This window comes from Artibeus jamaicensis, unplaced genomic scaffold, assembly GCF_021234435.1.
Source record: "Artibeus jamaicensis isolate MK-2021 breed Jamaican fruit bat unplaced genomic scaffold, CSHL_Jam_final contig_797, whole genome shotgun sequence".
NCBI lineage: Eukaryota > Metazoa > Chordata > Mammalia > Chiroptera > Phyllostomidae > Artibeus > Artibeus jamaicensis.
This window is the reverse complement of record NW_026521977.1, coordinates 20812171-20831347: the sequence shown is the minus strand read 5'-3', so window position 1 is coordinate 20831347 and position 19177 is coordinate 20812171. Positions and strand designations below refer to the sequence as shown.

The following is a 19177-nucleotide window of genomic DNA, read 5'->3' as shown; positions in this document are numbered from 1 at the left end:
TTTCTTCCTCGTGTTCCAAATCATTAATATGATTCTCGGCTTCATCCACTCCACTGTTGAATCCCTGTAATTTTTTCTTTATTTCACTTAGTGTAAACTTTATTGCTGCCTGGGGTCTTTTTCATGCTATTGAAGTACCCAATGAGTTCCTTCAGCATCCTGTTAACCAGTGTTTTGAACTCTGCATATGATAGATTGCTTGTCTCCATTTTGTGTAGCTCTTTTGCTGGAGTTTTGTTCTGTTCTTTCATTTGGTCCGTGTTTCTTTGTCTCCTCAATTTGGCAGCCTCCCTGTGTTTGTTTCTATGTTTTAGGTAGAGCTGCTTTGACTCCCTGTCTTAGTAGTGTGGCCTGTCGTAGAGAAGCACACCTGAAAGTTGGATGGGGCGGAGCCTTAGGTAATCACCTGGGCGGGGCAACCTGTGTGAACCAGGTTGATGGAGTCGCAGCTATGGTGTCACCACTATGTGGCTCTGTGTAGGCAGGGCTCTGAAAAGGGACAATGGACACTGCCTGGTCTCTGGAGTTTTCTGGGAGTGAGCTGTCCCCCTGCACCTGCCCTGATGCCAGACACTTCAGTTTCTTCCTGTATGCTACTGGTGCCCTTTAAGCTGCTGTCCCACTGCTGGAGCCCAGAGGGAGAAAGATTGTGTAAATCCTGAATCCTAAGTCCTAAATTCTAAGTCCTAGGACCATTTAGGAGGAGGTGCCTACGAATCCTGCCATTTCTCCCACCAACCAACCCTGACTTGTTTTTATATCCAGAAGTTATGGGAACTTATCTTCCTGGCACTGGAACTCTGGGCTGGGGTCCCTTGCTCCCAAGATATCCATCCTGATTTTTACCCACCACACGTGGGTGTGTGACCACCTGTTCTGTGTCTCTGCATCTCTGTGTCTCCATGTCTCCACTCCTCCTATCCGTTTCAATGAATGGGACTTAATCCTTACTTGTCAGACTTCCATACCATTCAATTTTTTGACAATTCTGGGTGACAGTTGTTTTGAGGTTTAGTTGTCATTTTTGCTGTGGTTGTATGAGGAAGTGAGCCTAATTTACCAATGCCTCCATCTTGACCAGAAGTCCTAAATTCATTTATTAAAATGAAAATAAAAGAGAAGTGGCTACCTCTCAAAATACGTTTTCATTTTTGAGGAATTCTGTTTCCTACTAACTAAATATCACTGCTGTGTGAGTTCCTCTGCAGTTCTCTGCATCTCAATATCCAAGCTGTAAAATGGGTGCTGATTAAAGGATTAAAGGAAATGATGACTAGAAAGTGATCTCCTTCCTATCTAGAAACTTACATAAGCACATACTGTCTTAACTCTGAGGAGAATTAAGTGAAAAGAATGAGTTATTCTATTCTTTTCATGAATTCATGAAAACTAATCAAGAACCTTGGATGAGTGAAGTGGACAACTGTCCAGTGATCTCTCACATTTCCTATCAGATGGCTCAAACAATACCTGCCCCCTAGGTTACGTCCTGACTCATTTGTTGGCTTGCTTATTCTGTGGCTAGGCTCTCCTAGGCCAAGGCAAGACTGCTAGTTAAAGCAGAAGTTATTGAGTAAGTCCTGAAAAGTCCACAAGACTCTCCTAGGTTTTCTTCTAGAAGGGTTTACTCTAAACCCATCTAGCATAAGCCCAACTAGACTTTTCAACACAGTAGTATAAAATCTGATGAACAACAGCTTCTCCCCAGTGGCTGAATATGTTATAAATTTTATATATTTTAAAAATTGGCTGCCTCAAATTATTTTTAGAGATAGATTCTGAATGCCCACACATGTTGTTTGGTAAAATGTCTGAGACCCTTTATTCTGGTTAAAAAATAACAATGAACATAATGACTATATTCCTCATACAGTGATTTAACATTTATCTTATGTCTTTTTTGCACACTGCCTTTTTTGATCTTTGTAATGTCCCAGCCCACATACCTCTCTTAATCCAGCAGTTATGCCCCAATTTATGCAGCTGGCTCCATATAAAATCCAGCTTGAAGAATCCTTTCACCATACACAGAGTCAGGCCCCAAATCATTCATTCTGACCTGCTTTGTGCCCCACTTCCTGACTTATTCTCATTCAGCCCAGTTCTCACCTCTATGACTACTTTACTCATAGGATCATTTTATGATTTGAGATCTGTCAACAGCTCTTTTCTCTGGCTCTGATTTCTGGCTTTCCTAACTAACTGTGATTAGTATTTGCCCTCAGTGACTATATGCCTTTAAGTCATGGTGGACAAATATTTTGCCATGCCTAGTACCGGCTGCAGGCTCCAGAGGCCAGTACTTCCACATGGGATGCATACCAGGCTAAGCTCTCAATTCATTCACATTTAAGGACTATAAGGGGGCATTTCCAGAGCTAACAAAACATGGCTGGCAGACCTCCTATTTGTTCTGCTACTAATAATGGTGGGCATTCTCCTTTACCTCTGCCTTTGGCTCAGCTGCTTCATTAGAGGTATCATGTTGTTCCTTGGCTTGGGCCATCTGAGTCATCAACCTGTCCATGTGGGATTGGATGTCTGCCAGTATCTCAGTCACATGAGCTGTGGCCATTGCTTCCTGGATGTCCACTAGATGAAGGGCCTTCTGTTCCTCATCAGCAATCACTTTCTGAACTTTCTTAAATTCCTGCTGTATAAAAACCTTCATCTGGTCCCGAGTTACCTGTAGCACACAGACAAGCAACAAGAGTCAGTTGGACACACAGAGAAGTGGAAGGTGAGAGCTGTCACTGTAAGTGCTAGGCAGACATGGCCAAAATACAAACACCCTGGTTCCTATTGAATACTGAAGTTTTGGGAATATCCTCTAAACAATGCTCCCCTCTAATATCTTTGATAAATTTCCTGCTAATTTTTTGCCCCTTTCATTCTTTAGAAAGAAATTTTCATCTTCTTTTTTTGTTTTCTTTTTGTTCATTATTACAGCAGTAATATATAATTACTTTTCAAAAATTTAATAGATGAGTACATATGAAAAATGAAATTCTCCTCCTCTCTCCATCCATCTACCATTTCCCTCTTTAGAGGGAAATTACTATTAACAATTTTGCATGTACCCTTCCAGCCATTTTTCTATGTATCTATACCTATATCTATCTATATAATTATCTTATTTTTATATAAATGGATCACAGTACACACATGGACCTGTGTCTTGCTTTTATTTAAAATATTTTAGTACCTACAGAGCAACTTTATTCTTTGTACTAGTTTTAATATCTGTATGATGAGGATAAATGTGCATATTTATTTATATACACAAATATATAAATAAATGCATAAATATCTCATACACATACACACACATTCCCTTCTTAATGGAAACACAGGAAATTTCCTTTTTTTTGCTATTACAAACAGCATATCAATGAATATCCTTGGATATGCCTCTTAATTTTGCATTTGTTTCTTTAGAGACCTTTGAAACCACTGGGTCAATTCATATGTACTCTTAAAAAAACTAATTGAGAAACACTAATCCAAAAGAACCTATGCACCCAGTGTTCATAGCAGCACAATTTACAATAGCCAAGTGCTGGAAGCAACCTAGGTGCCCATCAGTAAATGAATGGATCCAAAAATTATGTTATATTTACACAATGGAATTCTATGCAGCAGAAAGAAAGAAGGAGCTCCTACCCTTTGCAACAGCATGGATGCAACTGGAAAGCATTATGCTGAGTGAAATAAGCCAGGCGGTGAAAGACAAATACCATATGATCTCACCTTTAACAGGAAGCTAAACAACAAAACAAACAAGCAAGCAAAATAAAAACAAAGACATTGAAATAAAGAACAGGCTGACAGGGACCAGAGGAGAGAGGGGAGGGAATTTTAGGGAAAAAGGTGAAGAAGGGTTTACAGGAACAAGTGTAAAGGACACATGGACAACAACTAAGGGGGATGGAAATGGGAGACAGGTGGGGAGCACTGGGGGGGGCTGGGATAGGAGTAAAAGACAGAAAACTCTACTTGAACGAATAAATTTAAAAATTAAAAAAAGAACTAATTGATACTGCCAAGTGCTCTCCAAAAATAGCGCATCGATTACATTCCCACAACAATGTGTGAAAGTAAGCATTTCCCTTATAGCTTCACCAGCACCACATAATACCGAGTGTTTAAACTTTTACTTTCTGATGGGGGAAAATACATTATTGTTTTATTTTGCAACGACAATTGTACGAACCAAATCAATTATGACTGTAGGCTAAACTGGCCAGAGCATAAGAAAGGCCAAGTGAGAAACTACCAAAATAAGAACTTCTAAACTCTGTCTTGCCAGCAACTCCATTTATTGATGTTTCCTCATAATCACATTTACTTTATGAGTATTTTTAAACAACTGTGCATACTGGGTAGCTGAGGTAGGGAACAGGGAAGAGGTGGGGCAGTAGACAATAAGAGAAGGCCAACAGACAGCTGCAGACTCGTAGGAGATGCAGAGGACTCCCATCTTCTTGTTTCCAGTTTGTGCTCTGTTCACTATAATCGTCTGCCAGAGGTCAAACTGGAAAAACCTCAGAAAGGAAATTAAGAGAAAGTCTAAATGAGAGGGAAGATCAAGCCACTTTTGATTGGCCTCTTAAAAATGGAAAGAGCCTTGATACTTTAAGCCACTCACGCAACAGTGCCATAAGAATGTCAATGCAAAATAAGGCCTTTGTGACATGTATCTGCTCACACATCAAGTGACTACGTGACATAGCCCTCAGGAATTCATATGCTCTCTGCAGGTGCTCTCCTGAGGAAGAAGGGATGGAGTGTTAAATGTTATTCATATCCTACAAATTCTATACCGGATTGAGAACTATGATTGTGCTTACTGTTGTAATTCCTTTTAGCTTTTAATGTATTTCAAGACTGTTATGCTTTACGGTGAAATCCATTTATCAATGGATTTCTAGCCTTGAAATAAATTAGGTCTTATGACATCTAGGATTTTCTCTTGAAGACAAACCAAGGAAACTTGAGCTAAGGGATGAACTTCTCTGAATGCCTAAGAAACCCAACAGTTCCAAGTGACTAGAAATAAAGGTCATAATAAAAACTGACTGGCAACCTGTTTTCCTAGACCTCACATCACATGAGGCTGGAGGTGAGGAAGCTGACATCGCGGTCAAGGGAGGTGTGGGCCAGACTGCAGTAGGCAAACTGTGGTTTAAAAAAAAATAAAAGTTTCTGTTTCTCATTGCTTTACATAGATTTTTCAATACGACACTCTTTATTTTATACAGATCGAGCTACGAAAAAGAATTAAAGGCAGAATAATCCACTCTATAAAACCTTTATGCCTTCTTCCTCCTCCAGTTCCCTACTACTTCACCAACAGGTGTTCTCTAACCTAGTTCCAAATAATAAGAACGAACTTCAGGGTCAAGGCATTCCAATTCGGAGCCCGCGGAGACTCCCTGGGGATCCGTCACATGGCAGTTTCAGTGTTCTGGTTCTCCAATGGAGAACCAGGAGTAAAGCAGCTTTCGAAATCCCCTTTCTGGCCCCATTTCACCGCCTTGCCATCAAAACTCTTAAAAACTTTACAGTTCTCCGAGAGCACGATGCCCTTCCTGTTAGCACCTGCTGCCTCGGAACCACTGACATCATTTCTGAGGAGGCTTCTTAGGGCTTCTGGTCTCTGTCCAACAGCTCCCCAAAGGTGAGAGTGAGGGGCTCATACTATTGACACTATTGCATGTGGTGCCACATAAAAGGAGAAAATTCTATATATGTAGAGAGAAGTCTAGATGTATCACGTAATGATAAAACTGGTGATGTAAAAGGTTCCTTTTATGTAGCATCTAATAGAAATTGACAAACCTTTTTAAAGTCACGGAACTTCCCTTTCCTTCACCCCGAAATGTAACAGAGCCAAAAGTACAGCTACTCTGGTTAAAAAAAAAAATCTCCCCTTCTGCCTTGAAAGTAACTTCCTAGGGCACTGGTACTGGTCTCCAAGAACATCTCACCCAAGGGACCTGTGTCCTCTCTCCATGGATGAAACCTAAAGCAGTTTTCTCCCTTCTGTCAACTGCTTGGTCCTTAAGTTGTCGAAACTTTAAGGGCCAAGGTTACAAGCATATTGATATATCTTTGTTACAGCTGCATTAGAGTGAAAAGCTGTCATTACTTAAGCATAGTATTATAATTTGAAAAACATTGTTGGTTTATTTGGGAATGGTCCGAACTAACTATTGAACATCTGATGGTTCTCATTAGAGCTGTGTCCGACCGACACGCTGTATAGGAGGGGGAAGGCCAGAGAGAAGTGCGGTAACAGCGTCAGGTTTAGAAACCAGCCTTCCCCGGGACAGTCCAGCGCACTTTCTTCTGCAACATATTTCCTCTAATGATCCCTTACTGTCTGCTTTGGGTTCTTCAAACTTATTTCTTCTTAATTAAGACGTTTCCTCAGTGAACAGGCTGCTTCTGTTGCCATGCCCTCTGGGATGCTACCCTCACCACAGGAATCTTGGGATAAAGGATGTCCATCTGAATAGTAAGTCGCATCCCATGGTACTTTCTATATGCTCTTGTAGTTAAATCTGCAAGCTAGGCTGCACCCAAGAGGCATGCAGACTGGCACTTTACACATACATAATTAAACACATAAAACCTTGAATTAAGAACTTGTACCTAAAAACAACCCCTTTCAATGTGTTCAACATAGCTGGAAGCCATTAATTCCTAGCTAGCTGGCCTGTAAGAAACGAAGGTTTTATTTACTTTTGTGTTATAGGCAGATTATAAAAACAACAAGCATACTAGCTAAAAAGCATCATGGGCTGAAGGAAAATCTGTTCCAGAAAACTGTTGCTAAAATAAACTGAGAAGGATGAACCAGGGTCAGGAGCAGGAAGCTACATACAAAAAAAGCATCAGAGTCTATACTGATGACAAATTTCAAAAATACTTGTTCTATTAACCAAATTTCCTGCAAGGTTCTCCAGTATTTATTCTGGCATTTTGATTTTACTCCAAGAGAACTCCTTCCAAACCCGTGAGGCTCCAGTGAGGGCGGGCAGGGGAAGAGCTTCATCAACAAGCAGGAAGGCAGAGTCCTTTCTCAGCATACGGCCAAAACTCCCACTTCCTCTATCTTTTGTGTATGAGTGGAGAGGCCACTACCTGTGAATAAAACCACTGCCCTTTCCTAAGGGCTGGAAAATGACCTAGCAGCCTAGAGACGCAGCAGACGTGAACTACGAACTGAGTTCCATCACCGGCATCGCCAGTGCTACCCGACACTACCCTGACGACCCAGGGCAAGGACTGGGTTGCCGGGACTTTACAATGGGGTGTGGAGAAGGGCAGAGAAAGGTTATTAATGTGTAGACAGAAGCACTCATTTATATACTCTCTCCTCCTCTCATCACCCCCATTTTGTTAACAGAGCCCCACGGGACTTCTACCCCAGTCACCACTTAGCTACTTCAAGTATCCACTCAACGAAGTTGCTGTGACTCTTATTTCTATGATAAAAGACCATAAAAATAGACCAAACTAGTGGAGAGTGGTACCTCTGAGTGATGGGATTAAGAGTATTTTTCTTTTTTGTTTTGTCTGTTTTCCATAATAATATGCAACACGTTTTTTATTCAACAATAGCTATTTTTTTACAATGCAGCTTTAAAAAGTTAATTCCTCAATAAAATATTAGCAAATTGAATCTAACAGTGTATAAAAATAATTTATATTCTATGACCAAGTGAGATTTACTTCAGGTATGGAAGGGTGGTTCAACACTTGAAAATAAGTTCATATAATCTAACACATAAATAGTCTAGAGAAGAAAAATTACATGATCACATAAACAGATGCAGAAAAAGCATTTGACAAAATCTAACACCCATTACTGATAAAAACTCCCAGCAAACTAGACTAGAGGAGAACTTTCTCAACTTCATAAAAAACACCTATAAAAATCTCCAGGTAACATCAAATGTAATGGTGAGAATCTAGAGGTCTCCTGCTAATATCAGAAATACGGCAAAGGACATATCCTGAACTACCTACCCCTTTTCAACATCACACTGGAAGTCCTACTGAATGAAGTAAGACAAAAAAGAAAATACAAGGTTTACAGATTGGGAGGGTAGAAATAAAGCTGTCTTTATTCACAAATAAGGTAATCACCTTTGTAGAAAATCTGAAAGAATCGACAAAAAACAAAAACAAACAAAAAACCCCTTCTGGAATCAAGACAGTGTAGTACTGGTGAAATAACAAACAAATATATCAGTGGGAGAGTACAGAAAGCCCAGAAATAGCTCTACATAAATATGAGTTTGCCGAGGAGGTATCCAGCCATGTGTTATAAAAAATAGAGGCATTTATTGAAGAAGATATAAGAAACAATGTACATAGGACAAAGACATCTCAGTCCCCTTCAAAGTAGGCACCTGGGGACCTCACACAGTTCTCCCAGTCACTATCAACTGCCCCGTCCTAGCTTTCTGAATCTCATCGACAGTCTGAAATCTCTTCCCTTTCAAAGGTCATTTTAGTTTTGGGAAAAGCCAGAAATGTAGAGGGCGAAGTCACCTGAGTGATCTGATGTTTTGCCAAAAAAACTCTGCATGAGACGTGATGCATGAGCAGGCACACGGTTGTGATGAAGCTGCCAGTCACCAGCTGCCCATAGCTACGGCCTTCTGACTCATCTGAACAGTTTCCAAGGGGGAGTGTTCGAGCTTCATGCGAAATCTGACACAGATTTGTTGCTCTATTTGCTCAGTCATTTTGAATGTGATAGCCACATAACACATGCTCATTTAATGGTGTCCACAGCTCCTACTGACTAGTAAAGTGAAGTCATCACTGTTCACTCATGCCCATTCCAGTCCACTCTCCTTGTCTGCCATGTTACACCAATGTCACATAAAGTCTCATTATATTAACTATGGCTGGACTTTTTCTGGACAGACCTTGTTATAATTAACTCATTCTGAACAAAGGAGGACAGGCAATAACGACAGAGAAAAGAAGTGTTTTTCACATATGGTGCTGAAACAACTGGACATTCTCTCACACACACACAAGACAGAAACTGGCCACGAGGCTGACCTCTTTCACAAAAATTAACTCAAAATAAATCACAGACTTAAATGGAAAATGGAAAACTATAAAACTCCTAGAAGATAACACAGAAAAGTATCTAGATGACCTTGGGTAGGATGACAACTTTTTAGGTTTCATTCTGAAGGCACTATCCATGAAATGACTGATAAGCTGGATTTTATTAAAATTTAAAAATTCCTCTGTGAAAGAAACTGTTAAGATAGGAAGGCAAGTCAGAGGCTAGGAGAAAATATTTGCAAAAGACACATCTGATAAATATACAAAGACTACACTTAAAACTCAACAATAAGAAAACAAACCACCACATTTAAAAATAGGAAAAGACATGAACAGAAACTGCACTAAAGACGATACACAGATGGCAAATAGCACAGAAAAGATGCTCAATGTCTCCAGCCTACGTCACCGAGGCCCTTCAACCCAGTCCCACCTGCCTGTAGCATTAGGCTGAAACAAAATTCTAAGTCACAAAGAGCTTCTGGGTGATTTAAAGAAACTGTTTAAGATCTTTATCATACCTCCAACTTGTTCTAGAACAGCTTTCTCTCCTTTTCATCCCCACTTGGCCCTGAATTCTTGGCTTTCTATACTTGACCTCAAATCCCACCTTTTGCCCTTCAGACTTAGTAACTACATGTACCCCTCACTCCCTCCTCCTTGGTGTTTAAACCTTACCTTTCCTTATCTAGTCTTTGGCTTGGCTTTGACTCTCAGAATAACATTCTCTCAGGCAGGAGCCCCATATTTCAGTCAGAATAGTCTAGCATTCTATTTCTATAAGAGTGTTTCTTCCTGAGACAATAAATTTTGGTACGTGAGTCGAAGTACTCAACTGTTCTTTAACAGCTTCATGCACATGACTCTGTAATATGCTTCTTCTGAATCTCTTCCCTTTCACAGTTTTCCCTCCCTCACATACAGACATAAATATACATGCAAACACATTTGTGTGCACATACACAACATCAGAGGCTCAGGACCATGTTTCCTGGAGGCTTTGCACTTGAAAGATCCTAATAAACACTTGAATTGAATCTGTTAATCAGCTGTGAAGTGGAACACAACTGTGTGCCCCCAGTCATCAGAGAGATGTAGTCACAGCAGAATGACAAGCAGCTCTTAGTGTGAGAGACAGAGATCTAACCACTATGGCTATGGGACCATTGCTAAGCATCCTCGCCTTGCAAGGCTGCTTATTCATGCTGTCTGCTGCTATGACTTTATTGTCATGACAACTTGATGTGTAAGCCAGTGTCATGGTACCAAACTGGAGGCACTAGAGAACAGTTCAGTAGGATGCTGGACTCACTCTGAATCAATACTACTGCTTGCTCTTAAGATGCTTCTCTCTTTGCCTGACCCCAGGGTGGCAATAAAGAAAGCAATTACAAACTTCTGGGCATCGCTTTTCCTGAGAGAACAGAAAAATTCTAGGTAACTCCCCTATAGAAATATAAAAGTAGAAAAATGAATCCCCAGAGAAACCCAGGACCTGTAACAAATAAGAATAAGAGCAATAGCTTCTAATCCACCTTGTTTTCTTGCTTTCTTTTCACCATAACTTGGGCATAAACTAGAAGGGCAGCTTCTGCTTCAGGAATTATTGCATAAGAAGTTGGAGGTGAAAACTGATGCTGAAAGTTTCAGGGGGCAAATAAACAGAAATTATGCTATTTTAAGCATCTTAGACTTGAATACACAAAGAAAGGCCATTTTATCTCCTGAAGACTTCCAATCCATTCTCTACCCAAACACCATCCCTGCAAAGCTATGGCTATTTGCAAACTATCGAAACCACGAAACTCAAACAACTGCCCGCCACCAGGAATATTCAGAAAAGGGCACCGAGATGTAGGTCTTGTGTTGTCTGCATCTTTTTTGCTACAGAGAATACAGTAAAGCTTGTAGTTTTATTGTTTTATAGTTTATAGCTATGGTAGAGAAAAGAAGTTTGAGTAGTGACTACCTCTGCTAATTATGCTCTGAACCTCAGAAAGGTTAAGTTTCTTCACTTTAAAAAGAGGGGTAATAACATTTTTCTCATTGATATTTTTGTGACATTTACACAAAATAATATATGGAAACAACTTAGGACTCTCTGGGCACATAAGAACATCAGCAGAACCAATGCAAAGAACAGTCACTGTAAACATTTATTGGGTGCTTCTCATGTGGTACCTACTGAGCTCTCACAGACAGAGCGCCCCCAATTAAGAGAAAGAGAGTCTACACCCTTGGGAGCACAGATTCTCATTTCCCAAAGGAACACAGGAAGGACTTTTTCACACATCCTAGGCATTTAAGAGTAAGGATGTCAATCAGTAGCTCCTTACCTCAACTTTAGTAAATGGCCACATGCTGTCAGGGAGAACAGCTACCTTTTCTAGTTTGATAAGATCAGACATGGTCCACTTCACAGAAAGTCAGGTCACATTCTGCCCCTCAGGGCCTACACCCAGTCTGCAGATTGAGTCAGCTCCTCGATCTCACCATTTGCCTCCCCCATAGAGCAGGTTCTCAATTAATAATGTCATTTCATTCAATGTCATTTCATCATAATGTTGCTAAGATGCCACAGAAACCTAACTCTCGTTTATATTTATATCTAAGCCTGTGGTAAAACTTGTCTCATTATACGTCATTTCGCTTAAAGTCGCAGAACCTGGTGATGAGGTTGGAGACTTACTGTATTTTTTCTCTTTTGCAGGCTGAAACGCTATTACACCCACTTCAGCTAACCATCTGCTAATCTAAGGACCACAGGGCTTGTTAACTAACTCAAGTGGATAAAATACTTTTCAGGCCTCCGAAGCCATGATACCAGTCATTACCCATCATTTCTTATCTCCTCTGCAAACTTTGTTTTCAGGGTATACATTAATAAAAATCTAGTATGATTTGTCCTCTTTTACAGACAAAACTGAAGGCTCAGACAAATCAAGTGATAGAGAGAAGTGCCACTACATAGGCTCAGGTCAATGGACTCCAATGTCTCTGCTCTTTCACCATAAAAGGAAATTGTCCTGCTCAAAATAATTTTCCCCCTGAAAGTCTGGACAAACTCTATATTGGCATTTTACTCCCAATACATCTTCTACAGGTAAAAGGTTAAGAACTTCCTATAACTATTAATTCCATATAGCAATCACAGAAAGGAAATGTATTGGCTTCATTAGCCCTGTGGCCTTGGACAATTCATTCAACCTTTAAAACCTTTGTTTCTTCACCTGTAAAATGGGGATTATAATGTGTGACTGACAGGTAGAGAGGTAGAAATTAAGGAGGTACCGCAGAATCTACTTCACCCACTATAACAGTAAACGGCCATTCAACAAGGGGATAGTTATCAACTGGATCACTGGGTTGAAATGGAAGTTCTCTACATAGCCACAGAGACCAGATGGAATTTGCCCTTTGGCCAAATGCAGAATCCATCAGTTAAGAGGCATGGTTTTAAAACTTTATATCAAAGTTGGCCCTCTGTATCTAGGGTTCTGCATCTGCAGATTCAACCAACTAGTGATCAAAGATATTTGGAAAAAAAATGTTATGTTGCTGCTGGTGTGTACCATATAGTTAGGCCCATGATCTGCATCTGTACTGAGTATGTACAGACTTTTTGTGTCATTATTCCCTAAAGAATACAAGCATACCTGGGTATATTGTAGGTTCAGTTCCAGACCACTGCACTAAAGTGTGGGGTGGGTCACGGGGGGAGGTTCAGAGTCACTGCAAGATGTGTTTCTGTGATATGCAGATTGTTTTGAGCTAAAGGCAATTTTAGCTTCAGGCTCAAGAGAAATTTCTTCCCCTCCCTTCACCTAGAAGAGTTCAAATTAGGGACCTTGCCCATAAGAGATTATCAGTGATAACCTTTTCAACCCACCTATATAGCAGGGCAAGCTTTTACTTACTAAATATCTGCCCTTCTAATTATCCTGCAAGGATCCTTTGAGGCCCCTAAGGTACTCTACCTCTGAGGACCCATCCCTAGCTCAGAATATCTTATATAACTCAACCCCCTTTTCTACCTCTGAACCTTCCCTGCATGTGGGGTCTCTGACTCGCTAGTGTATGCAGGGTTCCCATACGTATGTATGTATTAAAGTTGGTTCTTTTTCTCTTGCTAATCTGTCTTGTGTCCATTTGATCATTAGACCAGCCAGAAGAATCTTGAGGGTAGAGGAAAGTTTGTTCCTCCCCCACACAAGTACTGCAATAAAGCAAACTATAATCTTTTTGCTGGTAGAGGGTCTTGCCTTCAACTTGTAAAAAACACAACATCTGTGAAGCACAATAAAGCAGAAGTGCAATAAAAAGAGGTATGCTTGTACAGAATAACAGCTATTTATATAGCATTTACATTGCACTAGGTATTATAAGTAATCTAGAAATGATTTAAAGTATACCAGAGGATGCGAATAGGCTATATGCAAATACTTTACCATTTTACATGAGGCTTACTTGAGCCTCCTCTGATTTTGGTATCCATCGAGGCCCTAGAACCAATTCCCTGTGGGTATAGAGGAAACACTGTATATATACTTACAAGCATCTACATACAGACCTGAGGTAGACTGAGAATTGCACTGTATAGCTTTAGCCTTAATCCATCAAAGAAAATATCTTTTTCCTCGAGCAAACCTGTTTTATTTCCTAGCTGAACAAAAGGTTGAACTTATAGGAAAGGGGAAAAGGAGAGGGCCAGGGGAGAAGTAGGCCCTTAAATAAAAGTCTGGGTGGTTTTTATCACTATTATCGCAGTGAAGTATTATATCTAGGCTCCTAAATTAAATGTCAAATACAATCCTGCACTGGAAACGTGAAGCGTGGCTGGTGTGGGGAGTCCTGACAGCTCCACTCCCTTCTCTATGTTGGCCACGTAATCAGCCCTTCAAGCTTTGGCAGAGTAAATTATCAAGTCTTCTATCAGTGCCGAGAGGAGCTGGAACTGGGGGAGAAGGACATCACAATGTATTAATTTTATTAAGCCATTTAAAAGCTCAATCCCTTTGCTTTCTAACAACGCTCCAGCTCACCAGGCAGCTCAGAAACCATGTCCAGCCCTCGTTTTAAAATGCCTGGAGTCAATCTCCGCAGTGCTTCCATTAGGAGCTCTGGGGCTCCAACAGGAAGAGACAAACCAAAGGATAATGCTGCAGGGGGAAGGAGAAGTAAAAAGGGAACAAGAAGCTCAGTGGTGTTTAAAGTGGGGATATATCTCCTAATGGGTCTCTTAAATGGGACACAATTTCTATTGTGACTCTTAATTCCATTTAATTTGGCACCAGGCAGCTTTGCTAACTAGAATTTGCTCCATAATAATAAACATAATTGATTTGCATTGATTTCCTGTTTCTATTGGGAATATATGGACACACAGCTGCACACTCCCAAGGCGGACTGCCTTGGCTTGAACAGGTAACAGAGCTACACTGAACTAACTTCATGCCAGGCAGCCAGGGAGCATCACCAAGAGGTCCCAACTATGAAAATTTAACTCAATTTTCATGTCATTATCAGTCAAAGAGGTAGTAGGAGCCCTTTAAAACCCGCAATCTGTGTTGCTAACCCTGGGAAGTATTACTTGGTCAAAGTATTTTTCTCTGCAAGGGTTAGAAGGTCTCCTGAACAATGGGGTTGAGGGCTGGGGGCCAGGGGCTGGTTGGGGAGCTGCCTCCACACACTCTCGCTTTCTTCTGGAAGCAGCGATGGTTCTCAGGATTAGGAAAAAGCAGCCACCACTTACAGGATATTGTACTCTAAGCACTTTAAGTGGATTATCTCATTTAATCTTCCTGACAACCATATGAAATATGTACTATTACCCCCTATTTTGCAGTTGAAAAAACAAAACAAACACCACCCCCCATTCCCCCCACCCCCAGGAAACGGAGAGTTTAAGCAAAGAATCTGCCTGAGATCTCAAAGCAACCAACGCTGGATGGGACCTGTCCCTGTGCAGTCTCATTCCAGAGCCTGAGCTGTTAATAACTGCCCCACCCTGTCAAATACTGCCCCTCCCCACACACACTGAGGCTAACAGCAGGATTCTGACCTTCATCCCTGTCTCAGGGATGAAAGAGAGAGAAAAAGACTACTCACTGCTGACTCTTCAAGTGAGGGGGCTAAAAAAATTGACTCAGAGAGTAAATCTCTCAACAACTTTATTGAGATATAATTCACCTATTATCTAACTCACCCACTTAAAGTGGATAATTCAACTGGTTGGTTTTTTTTTTTAGTGCATTCACAGAGCTGTGCAGCCATTACCACAATAAATTCTAGAGCAGTTTTATCAACCCAAAGAGAAACTCCTTATCCATTACGGTCACCCTGCAACCCCAGCCCTCCAGCGCCCTCAGCCTCAGGCATCAGTGAGTCTACCGTTTCTCTCTATAAATTTGCCTATTCTGGACATTCCATAAAGTGGAAGTCTGTAATATTTGGTCTTTTGTAAATGGCTTCTTCCACTTAGCATGTTCTGAGGATTATCCTTGTTGTGGCATTTATCAGTAATTCATTTCTTTTTATTGCCAAATAGTATTCCACTGTGTAGATACGCTGCATTTTACGCACCCTTTCATCGGTTGGGTTGTTTACATATTTTGCATAGTATGAACAAGTATGCAGTTTTTGTGTGGGCATACATTTTCATTTCTCTTGGGTGTATACCCAAGAATAAAATTGCTGGATTATATGGCATCTCGGTTTATCCTTTTGAAGATCTACCAAACTGCTTCCCAAAATGACTGCACCATTTTACATTCTCACCAAAAATCTATGAAGGTTCCAGTTTCTCTATATCTCAGCCAAATGAACAAAACTTCTCTTTACTGGGGAAAACTACGGAGCTGTAGCCCTTCATAAGAGCTGTCAAACTGCTCCAACTCTGCCTCCAAAACTGCTTGGGTGACCTCTGGCATGAACCTTTACTCTCTTGGCACCTTAGTTCCTCATCTACAAAGTGGGAGGGGGTGGATCGGAACGGATAGCCTGAGACTTCCCACTGAGCCCTACGTTTATTCATTCAGGCACATCACGTGAGACACCGTGACCAGTGGGGAGGCAGATGCTGTGAAAGGGATAGCTCGGGGTCAACTGTGTGACTGCATTTTTCTTCGCATTAACTCAGTTACCACTGTGCCTCAGACTGTGACTCTATCACACCTGCTTAAGGAAAAAAAAAGATAAACCAGAAGGGAAAAAAAAACAAACCACATGGAATCTATTAGGAAGAAAACAAAAATGCTTTATAAGTGAAACTGTCATTAGGCAATAATGACAGGGTGTCTTCAGGATTTTAGTTCTCTAAACTGGGGTTCAAATTTGGAATTGGATTCCAATGATAAAAGTGCGTGCACTTATAAGGAATGATAACAGGTGATAAAAGTAGAATACAAATTATGTGTGCATACACACAATAGTTATATATGGGTGCGTATATAACTATTTCTATCTGAAAGGCAAAGCCCATTTTCTGCCTGAAAGATGAAGCGCCATAATATTAGCCAGTTTTTTCATAAGCATGTCTCATGGTGTGATGTAGTCATTCACCTTGTGCATCCGAATAATCCAGGCTGCATATTAAAAAGCAGATCTCAGAACTACCAAACTAGATGCTTTGGGTGAGGCTCAAGAATCTGTATTTTTAAAAGTATTCAGGGTCTACAAACCATTGCAGAGAGTGGAAGAATGGCTGATTTTTTTTCTTTCTTCTTTTATATGTAAAATTCCTTACCTCAATTTTCTGCATTTTTCTACAGAGGGCATCTATTACTTTCATAATTAAGGGACAGAGGAAGAGAGAAGTTGTTTTGTTCTAATAAAGTCAGGGAGCCCTGGCTGGTGTGGCTCAGTGGATTCAGTGTAGGCGAACCAATGGGTCACCGGTTCAATTTTTAGTCAGGGCACATACCTGGGTGGTGGGCCAGGTCGCCAGTAGGGGGCGTGCAAGAGGTAACCACACACTGACATTTCTCTCCTTCTCTTCCTCCTTCCTTTCCCCCTCTCTCAAAAAATAAATAAATGAAATCTTTTTTAAAAAGCCAGGGAGATGGTGAAGGACAGCAAGGTGTTTGCGTCTCCTCTTTCTGCTACCCATGAGGATACAGAAGATACAAAGGGGCCACATTGGCTTCTATGTGGATTCCATGCCTCAGGGCTTAGACAGAACCTGAGAAAGCACAGATACTTTTCCCATTTGGTGTCCTCCATCAACAAGGGGAAGCTACTGAGCACTCGTCTGAGTTTTTCATTTAGCCAGGGCTAGATGCTCTGGAGCTGGCATGGCTCCTTTGCCATTGCCCCAGATTTTCTACTGGAAAAGGCTCTTTTTCAGGTCTGGGGCCCTAGGATTGTGGGGAACTGTGACTGCAGGATCCAGGAAAGAGAGGGAAAGAAGGGCGTGAGGGGAAAGTGGTCACTCACACTGCCAGGGATGGCAGGCTCCCTGTGTACACATCTACTCGTCCGAGGGTTCAACGACAGTGCAGGGAAGAACGTGGAGTAAGAGAAATCTGAAGTTATGTCCTGGTCTCAAAACGTACTAGCAAGCTAGTTAACCTCTCTAAGTCTTATATCGCTCACTCATAAAACAGGGCAAATAATATTTATTTTCATAGGTGTTATAGTAAGTTAATGCATATCTATTAGTTTGTGCCAGGTAGCACGCTAATAGGGCTTGAAGATACAGATAAACACAATTCACACTCTGTAAGGTTACTATTTACTTCTTTTTTATAAAAAGTACAGAAAGAGATCAATAATCATAATAACCTTCTAACTGAAGGAACACTTCCGAACAAGTCAACCTGCTAAGTGAGGCACTTCAATTCTCGGTTTCAGCGGGTTGAATGCACACTGCCTCGGAAAACGCTTCTGTCCTGTGGCACGATAAGGACCAGCACCAGGGCTGGCTCGACCCTGGTGAACACCAGGACGCTGCTAATCAGAATCCCAGTTAGGTTTCGCATATACCCATTACTATTTGTACATACAAAACCTACATCATTTTAGCAGGAGTCTGATTAGCATAAAAGAGTGAAGAATTGGGCTGTGTTCCACACTTCAATGATGTCAGCTATTTAAAGAGGATGGTAAAATTCCCTCATAATTATAAAATTCTATGTATATGCTAAATAAAAATAAGAAAATAATTATCAGATCCATTTAACTAATTTTATGTTGCCAGACAAATCTTTCGTCTCCCACTTTAGTATGACCATCTTTAAAAATTGAAGAAAATAGGAGGAAAGACCCTGCTATATTTCAGACAGCCTTGGTATGACCACATTCCATGTTTAATACCACTCCAGTCAGACAATGTAATGGGAACCACTTGGTTCAAGACTGAAGACACTTTTTAAAAAGGTAACTTCTCCCTGGCTGGCGTAGCTCAGTGGATTGAGCGCGGGCCTGTGAACCAGAGTATCGCAGTTCGATTCCCAGTCGGGGCACATGCCTGGGTTGCAGGCCAGTTCCCAGCAGGGGACACATGAGAGGCAACCACACATTGATGTTTCTCTCCCACTCTTTCTCCTTTCCTTCCCCTCTCTCGAAAAATAAATAAAGAAAATATTTAAAAATAAAAAATAAAAAAATAAATAAATAAATAAAAAGGTAACTTCTTATAAGATTACTCTGGCACACAAGACACACGACTGTGTTTTTCACTGTTTGTTTCAAACGTGCCAGCTATAGGACACAACAAACGGCACATCTGAGATGAAATGAAAAACAACCAGTGTATAATAGAGAAAGTGCTTGTTATTAACTTCATAGTAAGAGGTTAGTTTACATGAGTTCGCGTACCGTGCTTTCGGTTCGGTGCTTTCTGAGAGACTGGGCAGGGAGGGGGAAGGGGACAGAATCACGCATTTTCCAAGCTTCAGTTTCCTCTGGGTAAACTGTGAAAGGTAACTGCCTAGTCACTGCAAAGGCAAGCTATAAAGAACTCAGAACACTTTAAATTTCTTAAAAATCCAAGTATAGGCAGACAGATAGACATATACACACACACCCTGACTAATTACACCTTTTAATTTCCTGAAAGTGTATCATAATAAGTATAAGG

At 40.8% G+C, this 19177-nt stretch overlaps 1 protein-coding gene across 3 annotated transcripts in view; it reads right to left on the bottom strand.

Annotated features, from left to right (window-relative positions):
• Window positions 1–19177, bottom strand: part of TRIM44 (tripartite motif containing 44) — a 117727-nt gene that overhangs the window by 61501 nt on the left and 37049 nt on the right. For all 3 annotated transcript variants that reach the window (XR_008392946.1, XM_053673021.1, XM_037128220.2), the window contains exon 3: window positions 2447–2686. Coding sequence is in view for 2 of the 3 variants with exons in the window: in XM_053673021.1 (XP_053528996.1) it covers window positions 2447–2686 (240 nt within the window). In the remaining variant the exon portion in view is untranslated. The remainder of the gene's footprint in view (window positions 1–2446; window positions 2687–19177) is intronic.